General features: G+C 42.2%; 1 protein-coding gene across 1 annotated transcript; it reads right to left on the bottom strand.

The window, feature by feature from the left end:
• Positions 1-4,581: 4,581 nt before the first annotated feature.
• Positions 4,582-5,260, bottom strand: LOC117833684 (flowering-promoting factor 1-like protein 1). Its single transcript, XM_034713275.2, has one exon. It carries the CDS (start codon positions 5,196-5,198, stop codon positions 4,872-4,874), a length of 327 nt encoding a protein of 108 aa, XP_034569166.1. The 5' UTR covers positions 5,199-5,260; the 3' UTR covers positions 4,582-4,871.
• Positions 5,261-20,026: the final 14,766 nt, after the last annotated feature.

Raw genomic sequence — 20,026 nt, 5'->3', positions numbered from 1 at the left:
ATGCAGTTTGATCAGGTCTAACGTGCCAGTGGATGAACCTGCAGTGGATCTTGAACTGATTCCTCTACTTTCAGTGTCGCAGAAGGTGATCAATCGCTCATTTCTATTCCTTTCTAATCCATCTTTTGAATCCTTTGCACATCATAATTGTCTTATCATCAATTTGGACACTCTTGTCCCTTCTTTCTTTGCTGATTGTGATGCTCTTTGAAATCTGGCCAAGGCTCTAGTTGATCCGATGGCGCCTGTGGAAGCAATGAGCTCTAATATATGATGATGCTGTCAAGATCATTGATGCTATGCTAGCCACCAAGACCCCCCGTGAGAGGCGTGCTAGGAAGCCTAGAGGACTTCTGGATACAAAGTTTCTTCGTCGCTGCTCACGTCTGAACAAGAACCGCCATGAATTCAAGGACCAAGCTAGCACCGAGGCTGCGGGGATTTTAATCTTATTAGATCACCAAATAAGCCAGGTGGTAATGTGGGTGATATGATGCTTTTCAATGATCTTATACAGCACCTTGACTTGGTTGACATACCCTTTGAAGGACGACAGTATATTTGGAGCAACATGCAAGCTGATCCTCTACTAGAGAAATTAGATTGGGTTTTCACTTCACCATCATGGACTCACGTATCCTTTATCCAGACCTATTTCAGACCATATACCATATGTTGTGCAAATGAATTCACATATCCCTAGAGCTTCTATTTTCAGGTTTGAAATTTATTTGGTGGAATTTCCAGGTTTTTTTGACACAGTGAAACTTCATTGGGACTCTAACCCTTTCTTCAGTAACATGACAAAAACTATTAGTTGAAAATTCAAGCAGCTCAGGAAAGGTCCGAAACTATGGAGTAAAGAATTATCAAAGCTGAATAAACTGATCAGCAATTGTAATTGGGTTTTAGCAATGCTTGATGGTTTGGAAGATCAGAGAAGTCTTTGCTTGGTTGAATCAAACTTCAGAAAGATTGTTAAGGTTTATCTCCAAAAACTTCTTGAGGCTAAAAGGGTTTATTGGAAAGAAAGATCCACTGTCAGGTGGGTTAAATTTGGTGATGAGAATTCCAGTCTCTTTCAGGCAATGGCAACTCATTCCTTTAGAAGAAATTCGTGCTTCTCTTATTAATGATGATGGAGAACCTATTTTTGACCATGACCTAAAGGCTGGGATTTTGTGGAACTCTTTCAAGGATAGATTGGGTGTATCAGAATACACTGGAATGCTTCTTGATCTCAATTCTATCACCCAGTCAGTACAGCTGCCCATCTTGGATGACCCCTTCACCAAAGAGGAGATAGATTTATCCCTTAAGGAGATGCCCCCAGATCATGCTCCTGGACCAGATGGATTTAATGGTTTCTTCATGAAAAAGTGCTGACATATCATAGCAGAAGATTTCTATAGTTTATGTGATAGCTTTGCTAATGTTACAGTGGATTTGGAATGTATCAGTGGATCTTTAATAACCCTGATTCCTAAAAAATATAGTCCTCAGTCTGTCAATGACTACAAGCCAATCTCATTGTTGAATTATTTACTTAAACTGCTCACTAAGTTATTATCTAACAGGCTGCAAAAGGTGATTTTATCTGTCATACACACTAATTAATATGGGTTTCTCAAGGGTAGAACCATACAAGATTGTTTAGCTTGGGATTTTCAGTCGATGCATTGATGTCATCACAGCAAAAAGAACTAGTGATTCTGAACATGGACTTCAAAAAAGCTTTTGATAAAATTGAGCATCAGGTTATTCTAGATATGTTCAAACACAAGGGATTTTCTAACAAATGGATTCACTGGATCAGCATGATTCTCAGCTCAGGGCCATCATCAGTACTTCTTAATGGTGTTTCAGGCAAACCATTTAAATGTAAATGTCATCATCAGTACTTTTGTCACCTCTACTTTTTGTTATGGCTGCAGATTTGCTTCAGTCAGTAGTTAATAATGCAGCAGCTGCAGGCATTCTTAAGCATCTACTGGGGGAAAATTTTGGAGGGGACTTTCCTATAATACAATATGCAGATGATACTCTACTCATAATGCCAGCAGAAGAAGAACTTCTCAGTCTAAAAGGTCTGCTTCATTCATTTGCAGCATCCACTAGACTGAAAGTGAACTTCTCCAAATCCAGCCTAGTGCCCATTAATGTTGAGCCTCAGAAGATTTCTGCTCTAGCCAATGCGGTGGGCTGTCAGGTTGGGTCAATGCCCTTCACTTACCTGGGCTTACCCCTTGGAACCGCCAGACCTAAGGTGGATGAATATATGCCACTCCTAAATATAATTGAAAGAAGAAGGATGGGTATTAGTAGCCTTTTGGCATATGCTGGTAGATTAATCATGGTCAATTCTGTCATGACAGCCTTACCAAAATTTTACTTAGGCATTCTGAAGTTCCCAGCTAGTGTCATTAAGCAAATTGATGTCTACAGAAAGCACTGTCTTTGGGATAGAGGGGACATAAATAAAAAAGAAGGATGTCTTGTAGCCTAGAAAAAGGCCTGCAAAGCTAAAGACCAAGGAGGACCGGGCATCATTGACCTTAAAACCCAAAATACAACTCTTTTGCTCAAGCACTTGCATTAATTCTATAACCATGATGACATTCCTTGGGTCACCCTTACTTGGCAATGCCTGTACTCAAATCGAGTGGTGCCACATATCAAATGGCCAGTAGGATCGTTCTGGTGAAGGGATGTTATGTCCCTTTCTAAAAATTACTTGATGATAGCCTCTTGTAAGGTCAAAACTGGATCATCTGTTTGCTTCTGGAAAGATACCTGGGACATAGGGGTCCTAAAATGGCAGTACCCCCAGCTTTTCTCCTTTACAAAGGAGCAGAACATCTCAGTTGAAAAGTTCATGGCACAAGATGAATACAAGAATTTTTTTTACCGCTCTGTCTGACATTGTTGTTGAGCAATGGTCACAGCTCTCTCAATTAACCCTTGGTTTAGAGTCTGACAAATGAGGAGGATTAGTGGAGTTATATTTGGGGGTCAAATCTTTTCAGCCCTAAGAATAAGAAAGTGTACACACAGTTGCAGGGTTCTAATCCTGTGAGCCCGGTCTTCAGGTGGATATGAAAGTCATGTTGCCGGGGGCGTCACAAATTCTTTTGTTGGCTTCTTTTGAGTGATAGGAGAGTGCTTGACGATTACAGTTGTGCTTTATGCCACTCAGGCTCGGAAGAGACAATGTTTCATCTATTCTTCTCATGCACTTTCAGTCAGTGGTGCTGGCGCCTACTCTTCGTCAGCTGGATTCAAAACCTCCCACATTTGGATATGATTGTTGAAGGACGAAGAAATTTCGGGCAAAGAATTTTCAGGGAAATCTTCGTTCTGGCCTCATGAGCAATTTGGTGTCACCATAATGAAGTCATTTTTGACAATATCTCCCTTTCCTTGCGAAGATGGAAGCAGATCGTTAGGGATAAACTTAAGCTTCTCTTACACAGAGCAAAGCCTTCCTTAAAGATGGAGTTAGAAATTTGGTTGTGTAATATTTCTTAGTTTTTTTACCTTTTTCTTCCCGTTGGGCCTAGGACCTTGTAAAATGTAAATATTTTCTTTCTTATATATAAAATGAAAAGATCTAGTAGGAGGCTCCCCTGCTGTTCGGCTTAAAAAATAGGGTTATTTTAAGTGCCAAGTGGCGGGTTAATATAACAATATGTATGAAAACACTAATTAAATAGCACTAAAAGTGTGTGAATATATAATGAGCGTCAACAATGCATCATGGATCTTGTTTTATAGATCTCATCATAAAAAACGCAATAGCGCAAACGGAATTGAAAATGGACACCACATAACAAAGTTTTCACATTTTTTTAGAGCTGAAACGTAAAAATAGGAGCTTGGCCCGCAGCAGCCCACCTCCCTCCCACCGGGCCGCTGCATGGGTCGTGCCCTTATACAGCAGCGCGACCTATCGCCCGATAGTTTTTTCCATTTTGATGGCAACCAATCCAGGAGTTACCTCCAGCATAGATATCCTTATCTTAGAGTCGCAATGATTTTTTGGTGTAATCTCTAAGTTGATTTGATGTAACTTAAAAATGTGGGTGTTGAACTTCCTTAAAATAGCTAAACACCTAAAAGCTTTTTGATTTTTTGTAACAGAAAGTTGCGTGCAAGCTACAAAATTCGGTGTAGCGTTAGCAGAAGCCAATACCACCAGGGTATGGTACTGTGTGCAGAATTTTGCATGGCAACCAATGCAGGATGGAGTTATATCCAGCTAGAGATGTCATATCCTTGCTATTAGCTAGGATGATGGATGATGAGCTATTCATATGTCCAATCAATGAGTGAAAAATCACCATATCATCAGAGAAATTAGTGCATCTATCAGCTGCGCATGTTCTCTGGTCCGTACGTCCATCAACAATCCATGCATGCAATATCAGAGATGTACTCCCTCCGTTCCAAATTGTAGGTCATTTTAACTTTTCTAGATTTATAGACATTATTATGTATCTAGACATATACTATATCTAAATGCATAATAATATATGTACATCTAGAAAAACTAAAACGACCTACAATTTGGAACAGATGCAGTAAGCAGGCGACACGCTCAAATCATGCGTGCGTGTCTTTATTCGTTAGCTGTAGCTGTAGGAACCTTCGTTTCGCGTACGTAGACGAACAAAGTACCCACAGATTCAAATCGTAACAATAATTACACACTGATGACAAGATCACAGAAGATATACTTCGACACACACATACATATATATGTATATATAGCACACACGCAAGCATCATATCACAAACCATAAAAGAGCACACTTACAACTGGCCAGGCCTAAAGCCAAGCCAAACGACCGGGTGGCGACGGCGAGCAACGGTTAGGCGGCGTCGACGACCGTGAAGTAGTCCCGGTTCTTGACGACGATGTCGTACATGTGCACGGCGCCGACGCGGGCGAAGTCGGCGGGCAGCGAGATGAGGTCGACGCTGCTGCGGCGGTGGAACTGCACGAGGGCGGGGTCCTCGTAGTAGCGCTCCCAGCCGAGCTGCTGCAGGCACCTCTGCAGGGCTTCGTGTGACGCCACCGTCTGGCCCGAAGGCGTGTGCACCAGCGCCTTCTTGCCCTCGCACGGCGCCGCCCCCGCCTGCTTCGCCGTCTTCTCCAGGAGCCTCGCCCCGTTCCTGAACTCCCACACGCCCGACATTGCTGTGCTTGCTGTTTCGCGTCCCAGTGCTAAGGGTGATTTCTTGTACCGATCCTACCGTGGTTGTGTGGCTTTTATATAGGCGAGGGCGTGGTGGTGGAGCGTGCCTTTTCCTAACCTTGTGCACCGCGAGGAACCCTAAAATACTCAAAGGGTGGGGTAGGTGAGATGGGGAGTTGCGTGCACACAACGCGGCGGAACTGATGCTTTGGGCTTTGCTTTTGACCTTTCCCCCGTTTCCTTAACACTGCTCCAGCGGCTGAAAACGCGTACAGACGATCATTGATTTGATCTTCAGCATGATTAGATAATGATCTGCATGACCATCTTAATATGCTTGGCGTGAGAGACATGTCCAACCAAAATAAATTGCTTCGGTTAGTATTTATTTTTAATGACTAATTTGTGCATCGTATCGTGTATGCACGATAGGAGCGCACCTTTATATGCTAATTCGCTGCGACTTCCATTAGGACACATGCATATATGATCAATTAGTTTAAGCACTAATATTCTCTCTGCAATCCACTCGCTTTATACTTTCACACGTTATCATACTCTCGATTCTCCGTCGTTTAGCTAAACAGTCTGGGATAGGTCTGATCTTCTGATCTCCTTTAGAAGAAGGGTCACCCCTAGGCTGATGCAAATGTGGTTGTTGGAGTTGGTTTCCATCGTAGAATCTGTCATTTATGAGCAGGATTGCGACTCTCTATCATATGGTCTTTTGAATTGAATGGTAAATGTTTAGTACAATCTAGTCCAGTCTATGCCCCTATGATTTGCCAAATTAATGTTCCAATGTCCAATAACAAAACTCTAAGAAGGTCAAACCTGCCTAAGAGGCAGCATGTAGAAGATGCAAATTGTTTATTTTGCAATGAAGAGGAAACAGTACTCCATCTCTTTTTTGAATGCTGTGTTGCTACAATTCTGTTGGAAATATCTTTCTGATATCTTTGATAAACAGGAACTGACGTTGAATCAGTTGCTAGGTGGTTGATGAGTAAAAAGAAAACAACGTAATGAACATTTGTGGAGCCGCACTGATGTGGTGTATCTGCAAAATTTTTAATGAACTTTGGTTTTAGGAGAAGCTATTGGTGGACGAGAGAGGGCTGGCTGCAACACAGGCTCATTGGAACGCTGAAGAACCGGCGTGTTCTATGCATAGATGCACAATTGCTAGAAATGGAGCAACAAGAAAGATCTGCGTCGCCGAGATCCCTGGTGCCGGTGTGTCATCAGGCTTGGGAGGATCAGCTGGTCTGGCAGGCTCAGATGCGCCAACCCAGCCGGCGGGAGTAGAGAGGATGCTGCTCCGGATTTTGTTGACGTTGATCACTCAAGCTTTTATTTGTAGTAATGCAATAGGGAGTCAAGTAGATAGATGTTAATGAGTTTTCTTTCAGTATTTTGGCAGATATACCTGCCGTTTAACAAATCCAAAACTGTAAAAAGACTTTGCTTTGTTTCTCTGAAATAAAGCAGGAGAACTTTGTTTCTTAAAAATCAGAAGGATAGGCCACCAGGTTTCCACTGATCACAGGGCATTAATGGCCAAAAAGGAGCCTGACGAACTTGCATTTTAGGCCAGACACAACTAGCCAACACGGGCAACCAACATGAACTGCAGGCAGATGTTCTCCACCTATTCCAGATTTTATTAAAGCATCGGCACTATTATATTAAGGAAGTATTCATCGTGATCTCAAAACTAAACATATAATGGAACGAAACACACGCACATTGTGGGTATCTCTTTAAGAGTGCTGCAAATATAGAAAGAGTATAATTTGCTCACATGCTAACCATGATTGGGCGTATCTATGTCTATAGGATTATAAATCCGTTGATGAACAATCACACCCTTCACAAAAATTTGAAATTTGCTAAAACTCCAAATTGCAATTTTTGCGATAAAGAACCTCTTCCCACTGTACATGCCTTAGCTATTTTTCGGGGGAATACATACCTTAGCTAGCACGCCCACTTCATACTTCATTATTCCCTTCTCGGTTTTTTTAGACTTACTTTTTGGCAGATTTTTACATCTTTTTTTTTACTATTTTCCGATTTATTTTATACATGCTGCTAGGTCTGGAGACAAATTGTTCCATTCGATATAAAAAATTAATATTCCCAAAGGTAATGTTAAAATGTTGTAGAAATGCAGACAATTTTGCTCCAGTGATTTATAAAAAAAATAGTCTAGAAAATAAATTGTTCGGTCAATAGAAAAACTGTTCTGTATGTTATGTTATAATGTTCTAAGATTCTATTCTTTCAAAGACTACTTAGGAAATACTTGTTAGTGCTAATATTTTGCTTGCGAGTTGATTACATGTTGCAATCTGAACTAAATTTATGAACTTAAAAAATACTGAACATATAGAACAATTTAAATTTATATTTTAATGATGAGCTTTTACCATTAGGATCATTTAAATACAGTAATACAAATCAAATGAATACTATGGAAACGGATGCATTATGGAATATCTTAGGAATGCAATGGGAAGCAATTCAAACTAAGGGCGCCTTTGGTTTTCCTGCTGGCCTAGCTTGGCTCGCCTGGCTAGCCTTGCCAAGGCCGGAGAGCCATGGCATTTTTGGTTTTCTTGCTGGCCTAGCTTGCCTCGCCTGGCTGGGCAAAGTTAGCCTTGCCAAGGTCGGAGAGCTATTCTAGGTCAATAAAAAACTGGAAATCACATATTTCGAGGTAAGCTTGCTGCGCAACGCCTTGCTCATACCAACTTCTTGCCTAGCTACGTAACATGGTAATTGGCAAAAGATCCAAAGGCGTGCGCGGAAATCACACGTCTTTGCAAGCGATCATGGGCAAAGCTTTCAGAGCAGCGTTCTATTGGCATACAACTCTCGCTGACACCGAGGAACTAGTCCGCCAATGCTAAGGATGCCAATTCTTCGCCAAGCAGCAGCACGTCCCTACCTGTAAGTTGATCACCGTACCACGCTCTTAGCCCTTCGTGTGCTAGGAGCTCGACATGATTAGCCCACTACCCACGGCACCTAGAAGATTCAACCAAATACTGGTGGCAATTAACAAGTTTACCAAGTGGATCGAGGTGAAACCAGTAACCTGCCCCAAGGCAGATAGAGTAATCAACTGCCTCGATGAAATTGTCCACCGATACGGCTTCCCAAATCACATTATCATAGACATGGGCTCCAACTTCAACAATCACAAGTTCTAGGAATATTGTGAGAACAGCGGGATCGATGTCCGGTATGTCTTTGTCGCTCATCCGCGGGCCAATGGCCAAGTTGAGCCCGCCAATAGGATGGTACTGGAAGCTCTCAAGAAAAGGCTGCACGATATTGGAAACATGAAAGGAGGCAAGTGGCTCAAAGAACTACCCAATGTCCTCTGAGGGCTCCGTACCCAACTGTGCAAGCCTACAAGGCAATCGCCCTACTTCCTGGTCTACGGAACCGAAGCTATCCTACATGCCGATGTCATGTGGAAATCTCCAACAGTCGAGTAGTATGAGGAAGGTGTAGTAGAAGAAACAAGACGTCTAGACTTAAACAGCCTCGAAGAAGCTCGTTGTGCAGCACTCGTCCAGTCTGCAAGGTACCTTGAAGGAATCCGCCACTATCATGATCTCAACATCAAAGAACATTTGTTCAATATAGGCGATATCACTACTAGAAAACCCCCCTGTAGCTATGCCAGTTTTAGAATTAGACACGCTTTATTTCATCTCTATGTCATTGTAGGCACATTTTCATAAAGCGTGTTAGAAGCGTCTTCGTACGTACCGTGTCAGACCTTGTAGAGACGAATCCTTTAAGTGTTGCTATGAAAGAAAGAGATATTTTATAAACACGTTAGATGCATATCTAAAAATATTGATACAATTTTGCAGACATGTGTATAAAACGTCTCTAGTGGTGTAATTACGTAGTATAGTAATACTTCATTTCATGTTAATAAATATAGATACAATTTATAGATATGTATACAAAACATGCCTACTAATATATACGCTTTTTATAATGACGCCTTATTGCGCAGTAATTAGTATAGAGACGATTTAGTAGAGCGCGACATGTGATGTGGCACGTGATGTGGCGGGTGACGTGGCGGATGATTTGGCGGGTGACATGGCACGTCAAGTGACGGATGATGTGGTGGGTGACGTGGCGGAAGACACGTTTCATAGTAACACCAAATTACGTGTTAACAAATGTAGAAACAATATCGTAGATTCATTTTTGTTATGTGTCTAAGGATATAGACACGTTTTATAGTAACACCACATTGTGTATTAAGAAATGTAGAGACAATTTATAGATACATCTATTTTCATGTGTATTTTTATTTGCAATTGTAAATCCAATATATCATTTTATTTTCAAATAGGTTAACAATGCCTAAATAAATTATCCATGACATTGCATTGGCAATCAATTCTTTGCTTCACAAAAAGAAACTGAGTAATTTGAACCAACAAGTACATTAATTAAAGTATTGTCAACAAGACAATTGCCTTGATAAAGAAACACAGACAAAGTGACAATATCATACAATTGTTTCTAAATTTTTTCAATAACAACTAAACTCATGTGTTTGCTTCTACCAAAGCCTATCCAACAGAACAGAACAGGGCATCAACCTGAACAGAATAGCAGCACAGCAGCACAGCTCAACAGAACGGATCAAAGAACAGGCTTCAGGCCATCAACCGAACAGAACTACGCTTCATTGCCCATTCAACAGCAGCACAGCAGCACCTACGCTTCAGCTCAACAGCACCTATGCTTCAAAGAACATAACAGCAGCGCAGCTCAACAGCACCTACACTTCATTGCCCGTTCTTGCCCCTCTCTCCATCGCAGCTTCACTTCTCCCTTAAAAAGTTACAGTACTTGTAGCTTTCTTCACCTGCAACAGGGCATGGGTTTAGATGAATATCACAATTTAAAGATATTACGATATTGTATGTTTAATCTTTGGAAAAAAAACTTACATGTGAACGGGGCCAAGGAATGGTATAGCCAATAGCATATATTAGTGTACGAATGTCAAAAATAGGTCTAGGTATCAACTCACCTCCTTTATTTCTACTGTCAACATTTTCAAGACCTTCAGCATAAACCCCAACCTATTCCTTTCCAAGCATGCTTCCTCCAATCTCTTGTTTGCCATCAGTAGTCACTAACCTCACTTTGGCCACAATTCTTCCTTTGTTTCTTAGTGAAAGAAGATAGACTAGATAACGGCTCTACCATTTTGCAAAATATGAAGATAAGAGTTTTATACATTTAACTAATTTAACTATAAAAAAACAAACATAATAGAAGCATACCGATTCTGACCAGTTCAAACTGGGGACTTTCACTCTTCGAGTCCTCTAGAATATGCAGGAATTATATTAGTCAAAATACAGTGTCACTAAAGCAAGTTCACTCATTATAAACAATATTGCAATGTTAGCTTAAACATACCATGTTTGTCAATATGGGATCCTATGAAATTTTTGGTAGTTGAAAATAACCTTTGGTCCTCCTCATGCCATCGCATATCATCTGAAGTTTTGGTAGTTGAAAATAATCTTTGGATCCTAGGTATCAATGGAAAATACCGCAACACTTTTGCTGGTTTCCTTTTCCCCTTAGGTTTAGCTGATGAGGCATTCTCCTTAACAACTTTCCAACGAGAGCTCTCGCACACATGGCAAACATCCTTTTTGGCATGTTCACCTCGAAAGAGCATGCAATCTTTGGGACAAGTATGGATTTTCACATAACCAAGATCTAATCCACGGATGATTTTCTTCGCTTCATAATATGTCTTAGGTAGATTTGCTTCAGGAGATAGCGCAGCAAATAGTAGTCACAGTAGTGCTGCAAATCATTCTTGTGACCAACCATTTAAGCACTTCAAGTGATATAACTGCACCAAAAAATGACAGTCTTACGTGTGCATCCTTCAAGAACCTTCCATATATATTCTGATCCCTCCCCAAATCATCACCTTGAGCTGGATTCACAATATCCTCTGGGGCATTATGTTCCGTATCTGCAAATCCTGACTAAAAATCATCTGCTTCACCTTGAGGCATGCCTGCAGCCCTACCAAATGCAGCATGTAGCAGTTCTTGCATGCTATCAGATTCTCCATCCTGGCGACCTTGTACTGTACCCGAAGCAGGCAATGTTGTGATATTTGGCACATCAACAAATGCAATTGATGGTCTGTCATAATTCTCACCATGATGAACCCAGGTAGTATAACCTTGAAGAGTACCGTCACACCTCAGATGTGTCCTAACTTCATCATAACTTTGGGTTATTCTATTCTTGCAATTTTTACATGCACCCGTATCTCACTATCATGTGGAAGGTCCCGATAAGCAAAAGCCAAAAATTCTTCAACACCATCTTCATATGCGGTCTCCCCTCTTGATTTTTTCATCCAACTTCGATCCATCACCCTATGTAAGGAGCTGTAAAATTGAAATAAAACAAATTAGCTGGTTTAATTTGCAATACATAGTTGTGATAGAGATGAATATTAGGTGATGGTTAATTCCTAAAATAAAATGTAAACAGAATCCTTAGTCATTATAGAATTGTGAATTACTACCAAACACAGAGATGCTTAAATTATGAAGAATACAGAGAGAGAGACAACTTGCTCAGGGAACTTTTGGCTGACAGGTTTAAGTAGCCCAAATAGGCTAGTATTAGCAACAATGTAACAGAAGATGGTCTAATCCCGGGTTTAAGTAGCCCAAATAGGCTAGTATTAGCAACAATGTAACAGAAGATGGTCTAATCCCGCCAGCTCAGCTGGAAATATGAAACTCTACTTTAGTTTTAGAAAATCTTTCCCTCTCTTTTTTAAGAGGCTTCCACCTAACCAGCTTAAATAGTAGACTGCAAATCAGAAATAATAGAACTGCACTAATACGAAATTCATGGTTATGCTTCACCAGCCCATATTAGTGAACAAAAAGTCTTGAATTAGGGAGGCCATGGCCCCTACTGGCCACCCTGATTCTGCCAACGCAATACACAAAGGGAGAGGGATGTAGGAGGGCGAACCTGGACCTCAACGTCGCTGCCGTGCTGCTACCCTCCAGCATGCCCGGGGAACGGGGATTTCGAGTGTCGCCTCCCTCCAGCATGCCCTGGGAAATGGGACTTCCTGTGCGGCGGCGCCGGCAGCTTCTCAGGGCGGCTTCCAGGACTTCGAGTTTGGCAGCTCCTGGGCTAGCGTATCGATTTGTTTAGAGACTTGGCCAGGATTATATTGCCGATTTGGCCCATGGGCCCTATGTACTGGGCAGGTTTTGTATAGTCAAATGTATTTAGAGACTTGATGAACACACGTTGCTAGCTCAATGGTATGGCTGCAGGACTCTAATATTGCCAGCCGCGGTTCAATTCCTGGGAGCCACTATTTTTTTACTTTTTTTAATTCTGTTGTACACAGCTAATTTTAATATGATTTTTAGCATGGAGGTCTCTAATATCTTGCTAACGTTATAAATATTAGGTTATATGATAGTTATTTTTTTACCAATTCAAATATATTGTTTCTTCATCCCTCAATGATTACAAATATTAGTTTCTCTTGTTGCAAATAAGTGTGTCATTTCTGTTTCGCATCAAAATTCATCTTTACGTGCCTATTAATGGTTATTTGATACGCTTTACGACTTGTCTACATGCTATTCATGATTGAAAGCATGTCAAACTTTGTATTCAGTTCGATACGTTTTTCTAATCAAGTCAAAAGCATCTTTACCTGACTATAGACAATTGTTTGATACGCTTTACAACGTGTCTAGGGGATAATGATGCTTTAAAGCGTGTCTAACTCCGTGTCATTTTTAGGCTACTTCAATAGCGTGTTAAAAAATTTCTTTATATGACTAATAACACTATAAGCGTGTCTAATATCGTAACAGTCTGACACATTTTTAAAATTATGTCAAAAAGCATCTTTACATGCTGATGTAGAGACGCTTTTAGCATACGTTACTACTATAGCATAGCTAAAGGGGGTTTTCTAGTAGTGTATGGTCCTGAAGCATATCCAAGACACCAAGGGGCTGCACAAGCTAAACTCACCATAGGAGGGATTGTTTGTCGCCTCCAAGGTCACTGGACCTGGGTTGTATAGGCTCCAACAACTCTTCGGTGAAGATGTCGACAACTCTTGTCGTACATACATCTATGAGCCCACCAGAAGGTTTGGATAGTCCTAGATACAGGGCTGGACACTGAGACGTGTCAGACATGAAGGCTACGGTATAGGACGGCGTAGTCTACGTGGCAAGATAGGAACTAGTTGAGGATTAGGAAAACTACTCGTAGCAATTAGAGTAGGACTCATCTAGTCAAATCCGACTAGTATTCTTGTAAATAACCGATCTGTAACCCTGCCCCGGCAACATAAGGTGAGGCAGGGACCCCCTCCAAAGTAATTCAATCCAACTAACACACAAGACGTAGGGTATTACTCAATCTAGTGGCCCAAACTTGTCTAAACCATGTGTTCAAGTTCCCTTCATGTTTGTTATCTCAGCAAGCCCCACACACTAAACACTACCTCGAGCACCCCCCCAGTAGGTTGCCGGGTCTAAACACCAACAACTCTGTTGATTTTATCCTTAATTTAGATTTACATAATAGGCCATCGGCTCTAGTTATAGATTTACAATTCAATAAAGCAGACACATTTTTTTTCGTAATTTGACTACTTAAATCTACCTTATCACGGCTTGTAGAAGCAAGTTCGCAGTACTCCTAATGAGCTATTCAGCTCCCTAGGCAAAATTGCCCAATCGCAGCTTGTAGTAATGAGTCTGCAAAACTCCAATGAGCTATTCAGCTCCCTAAGCAAAAATCGTCCAAATACGGTTTTTAATAACAAGTCTGCAAAATTCTAATAAGTTATTCAACTCATTGGACAAAATCATCCAATCGCGGCTTGTAAAAGCAAGTTTGCAGCTAGTCAAGGAGTTATTTAAACGCCTGATGACAACTTATTGGACAACTCTGTCCATTGCGGCTTGCAAAGACGAGTCAGCACTTCTTTAGGGATTACCTAAACACCTGACAAACTACTCATCAGGCCATCTAGCCTAAGTCATGGCTTGTATAAACAACACTGCAGTTCTAGGCTTTCCAGAGTGTAACATCAATACAACTCAGAGAAGTTGTAAAGATAGTCTCTAATCGTTGAAACCCTGAAGTCATTACTTGCCCAATGGTCTACTATCCAGATACCTTGAGTACTCATGCTCTAAAAAAGAGGTGTGTCCTAAGTACTCTACATTGTGTATCTGATGAGGCTCATAAAAGAAGGCTTGCGCACGACACTTACATCTACCGTACGAGCAAATATCGGGGAAGATTGTAAGATGTACTAAAACAACAAGTCGAAAGTAGCAGAGATTGCAACAAGACTTAGAACTATTTACATTACAAAGCATTCATATCATGTTTTCAATACAAAACTAATGTTTGCTTTAATACAGAACTACTCAAGGACTAGATGATTGACTACTTCTTCTATGATGGGGTTCATCTCTTGCATGTACTCCTAAAAGAGTTTGTTAAAACAATCCTCTGCTATACCCTCCGCAACAAGAGCTAGATCAGCTTGAGGATAGAAAGACTTGACGAAGCTCAGCAGTTTATTGGAGACAGACTTCACCATCTTCTAAATATAGCCGGTGAATTTCCCTGGCACATCCTTGAGTACTCCAGATAGCGGACGAGGTTCTACACCTTCAACTGGAGGCTCCACCATGTCCACTATTGGCTGGGCCACTTCAGATATCTCCTTCAAAGTGAGTTTGGCAGTTTCCAGCTCAGCTTCGTGCTCTCGGATGGTCTTCATGGCATTGACCAAAACAACCTTGCCATCCTCACGCATCCGCATCTCCTTCTCCAAATCATGCTCCAACTTCTCAACATGACGCACTAGCTTGTCATGTTGATCTGTCACCTGGTAGAAAGGATTCTTCAAATCAGTGATTGGCGCTTGAAGCTCTGGTTCTAATTTCTTATATTCTGTGCAACATTAGCATGGGGTCAGTAAGATCGTCAGGCAATCAGTAGTCAAAAGACATCAAAGGAGAGGAGACTACCTTCAATCTTCTGATTGAGAGACTTACTGCGAGCAACAAGATGATCCTTCTCATCCTCCAAGTCTTGAATCCGGCTCCGGAAGGCCACCGTCGTGCTGTCGTGCTACATCATCAAGCGGGAGGTATACAATTTTTCCTTGGTGAACTCTTTCTCTAGTGCTTCAGCATGGAGTACGGTATCACCATACCCCTTGAGCATCTCTGATTTACAGCGGGAGCGATTGATCAAGTCCTGGAATTCAAAAATCAGTACTCGTGTTAACACATGGGTGCATAATTGCAACAGAGCGAAACAATTTCAACTCACCTCTGCATAATTGCCGAGACGATGGTGTATCTCCATGATAGTGGCTATCATATCTGGGTTCAGCAGTGGATCAAAGATCAACTGGATATTCTCCAGAGTTATCTTTCTAGCCCCGCCGGTTTCAACACTTGCGGTTGCATGTGGAACCGCGGCAAGACCTCCAGACATCCCAGGCTAGAAGGATGAATCAATAGCCATGGCCCCGAGGACTGTCACCACCCCGACTTCTATCTCTAGCTTGGGGGCTACATCCGCCGCCACGATGCCAGAGGTAGTGATCACCTCATCCGCCATCGATTGTCTGGGGGCTGCAGAAGCAGTCGCCACATCCACAGCAGCTGGAGCCTCCTCGGGTACTTGATGCTCGGAGGTCGAGATATGAACATTGGTCGCCACACTAGAAGCAGCCATAGCCTCTTTGGGTACTTGTTGCTCGGGGGCTGGCACTACAACGTCAGTCAAAGATGATACGACATCTCGCATCAATGCTGCTACAAATGATATAGCACCTGGACTACTTGTTGTCGTGGGGTGTTCCTCTGGCTGCAGATTTGCTTGGGTAGCGGCAGCATCCTGGACTGAGGGGCCATCACCATCAGTCACAGGTCTCGAGCCAAGCCCTCCAAGTTCCATATCAGAGGATTTCCTTCATAGACAAAGCTTTAGAGACACAACAAGTTGATTATGAGCTACAATTACTACTCGAAATGAACATATAGATTACCTTGACGATCTCCTCAACTTCAGCGTGGGTTCTCCTATAACAACTCTACCTTAACTAGGTATAGTTAAACTGAAGAAAGTCATTAGTCACTAAGTAGAGGAAGTGAAAAGTCTAAATTGCCCCTAAAAATCTCTTTTTGGAGTTAAATAGAAAACTTGAGTTTTTCTATACAAACTTAAATTTTTGCCCGAATAAGAGTTATAAAACTTTTAATTTCAAACAACTTTTATTAATAACACTTTGACTAATTTGGAGTGGGAGAAGGTAAGAAGGTCAAAAACAAGAATCAAATAGGAGTACATCAAAATCCTACAAATGACCTAAGTCCTGGAATTCATGATTTTCCTCAACTTTGCAACCTTATCTCACCATTCTATATCTAACCTCAAGTCAGACCTTTAATAGAAGTTGTAGTTCCTTGAGTGTGTTACAACTTTGTTACACTGACCAGGTCCAAATCACAACTGAACCTGCTCAAAAACTTGGTCAAAACCGTGTAAAACAATCAACTCAGCCTACTTACATCCCAGCGCTAAGTGTGGAAAACGTCCAGAGCACGCATCTTGGCAAGCCCGTTCCTCCTAAAAGCTGAACTGAACTCGAGAAGAGCCCCTAATAGAAGTTGGGGTCCTAAGATCGAAGAATGTTTCCTTCAATTACATCTTGGCCTGATTCAAATGGGAAGCTACTCAAAATCTGAGCAAAAGTCAGCCAAAATGTTGAAAAATAGCAAAACCAAGATCTGTCTAAGTCCCCGGATGCCAGCGTTCTGCTGAACTTTGCAACTCCGTAGTTTCAAATCCCTTTCAATTTTTTGCAAACTCCTTTTCTAAAGTTTGGAGTTGGATGTTAGGTCTACATGTTTTACTTTTGGAGTTTCACAAGTTCTTTTGAAAAGTTTGGAGAAAAAGGCCCCCAAAACCGGCTCTTTTGGACTGCCCCGAGGCGCACCTCGCCTAGCGCACGCCCGGAACACGCCCGGCATGTTCGCCCGAGCACCGCCCGCCGTGTGGCTCTCAACTACCAGCGAGCTCGATGATGGCCAACCGACGGCCACGATAGGACAACTCGCTCGTTGGGACGCCCAATGACGGCGCAACCCTATCCTTCCTCTGCCCGAGCATCTCCCTCACCCAATGCCGCGCCGCGCCTCTGCCGCTCCCCTCCGCCACGCCATGGCTGCACGATGGCCGAGCCCCACCTCCCCCAATCTACCGCTCAACGGCGATAGGACGACCCCTCGGATTGCCCAATCCCTCCGCCAGTGAGTGCCGCTAGCCAATGGCACCACCCTGCTCTCCTCCCCCACTCGCCTCCAGCCACATCCACCACCAGCATTGGCTCCATCCTCACCCTCCGCACCTCCCCGGTCCTATAAAAGGAGTCGATGCGCCCCCTGCGCAGCTCCCCACACCTGCAAAGCTACGCCGCCTCCTCTGCTCTAAGCGCTGCCGCATCACCCTCCCATGGAGCTCATGTCTCTGCCGCTCCCCGCGCCTCGCCACCTCCACTGCCAGCTCCGCCATCACCCCGCGCTCCTACCCGAGCAGCTTGTTGCCCTCCCAGAGCCCCGCCGTCGTCGGAACTCCGCCGGGACTCCGTCGCCAAAGCCGCCTCCCGTCCCCAAGCCATTCCACCACCGCCGAGCCTGCTCCGATGCCCCAATCACCGCCAATCCCTCCCCGGTGAGCTCCCGCGTCTCTCCTGCCTGTTCTTGCCCTCGATTGACCCCGAGACTCGCCGGAATCGAGTCGAGCTCGCCGCTGGCCGCCGCAAGGGCCTCCCTGTGTCTTTTATCTTTTTCCAGGGGCCTTAGCGAAAGAACTAGGGACCCTGCATGATTAAACCATAGACGCAAGGGTTAGGTTGTAAGTTTGTTTCGGTTAATTGTTTTAAATCGGCAGAATTTAGTTTAAACTTTGTAAATGCACCATAAATCGTAGAAAAATTAGAAAAATGCCAAACCACTTTTGTTGGACTCAGTGAACTGTCTAGTTTCTTATAAAAATAATCTTGCCCATGTTACTATTGGAAATAATACCCTATAATTTTATTTCTTGCTTAGGCCTTTTAAATCATAGTAAATCAAAGAAAAATGATAAAAAGGTAAATCCAATTCTGAGGCCTATGTTTCAGTGAATAGAAGCTCAAAAAAACACTTAGGGCCCTGGAGTAGAGCTTTAAATCACTGTTTTAACCTTATATTTGAAATCTAAGGTTAAATATTTCTTTTTGCATAAGTTTTAATCCAGAGCTGACAAAAATATGAAACCACTTGGAGTAGCTTAGTTTTGAGGTGTAATTCATAGGGAAAACATGAAATCTTGGCTGAAGCCTGATGAAACCCACCTTCCTTTTTAGGGCAAGATAAATAGGAGTAAAATATGGAAAATAGATGTCCTTCTCTAAAAATCATGAAAAATTCACCAAAGTCTCTGTAACAAGCCTCCAACCCACTGTTAAATTCTCACCTTTAGAATCACTGTAGGTTTTGAGATAAAAATAGTTAAGTACATGCTACCCTTGGTTAATAAAATATTTTTTAATTCTTTTTGTACTCATCCTTTGGATCCCAAATTTTTACAGTAACTCATTGAGGATATAAGTAAGCTTAAATTTCTCAATGTCATATGTTACTATTTTCTTGTAGAACCAAATTTTGGATGAGGAATTTGTTTAAGTGAATAAAGAAATGTAAGTCCTAATAAACTTAATGGGTAATTTTTGGAAGAGGTACAAAAAAAACATTCATAAATAAATGACTTACCAAATGAACCCCGAGCAATTCTAAAGGCGACCCCACCTTCCTCGTGAAACTCTAAGTTGTAAGAATTTTAAATATGTACACAATCACCATCAAAGTCAACCCTGAGTTTAAACCACAACACACCTTGCTTCATGAAGATAATGAAAGTTTAAAACCTTGTTTAGGTGAATGTGGTCGAAATGCGCTTTCATTTCAGCGATAAGTCATGTCTTGTGTTCTTCATACAAAAGCTTGCCAGATCTGAACTCTCTGCATGTGCATGTCGTGTAGAAGCTAATATCGCCGACTGAACCTACGAGCTCCACCCTACGCTGGAAGAGGAACCCGCCGCAGAGCTACATCATGCGGAAGTTGAGCCCAAGCTAGATCAAGACCCTAAGGAACCGCTAACTTTTCATGAACCTAAAGGCAAGCCCCGATGCATGCTTCCCTGTTTTAAATTTATGCAATATATTGATACTTATGATTATGCATTTACGTTTGTAGGAGTTGATTGAAACTGTAGATGCATGAACTTAGTACCTTGATCTAAACACTAGCTGCTAAGGTCGAGTAGTTGCTGTGCTAAATAGGACTCAGTAAAATTCGAGTGATTGTCTGTCACTCGCGAGTTGTAGAAGTTGTTTGTTTACTCATACTAAAACCATAAGGATGACGGACAGGACCGGGAATGGTTCTGATGTGTTGGTTTGCCCCGTCTGTCTAGTAATGAACTGCTAAGGTCAAAACGTATCGACGTTCATGATCAAGTGTTTGAAAGTACTAATCTCATACCTAGTATGGGATGGGGAAGCCTAGTACCTGATTGAACTGGGGTGTGGCTTATACTCCTGCTGTCCCTAGAACGAGGTTCCCATGGTGCATTATGTGGGTGCAAGTGCGGTCACAGTATGG

The sequence above is a fragment of the Setaria viridis genome, chromosome 8 (assembly GCF_005286985.2).
Source record: "Setaria viridis chromosome 8, Setaria_viridis_v4.0, whole genome shotgun sequence".
Classification (NCBI taxonomy): Eukaryota; Viridiplantae; Streptophyta; class Magnoliopsida; order Poales; family Poaceae; genus Setaria; species Setaria viridis.
The sequence above is the reverse complement of the archived record's forward strand: the minus strand, read 5'-3'. Positions and strand labels throughout refer to the sequence as shown.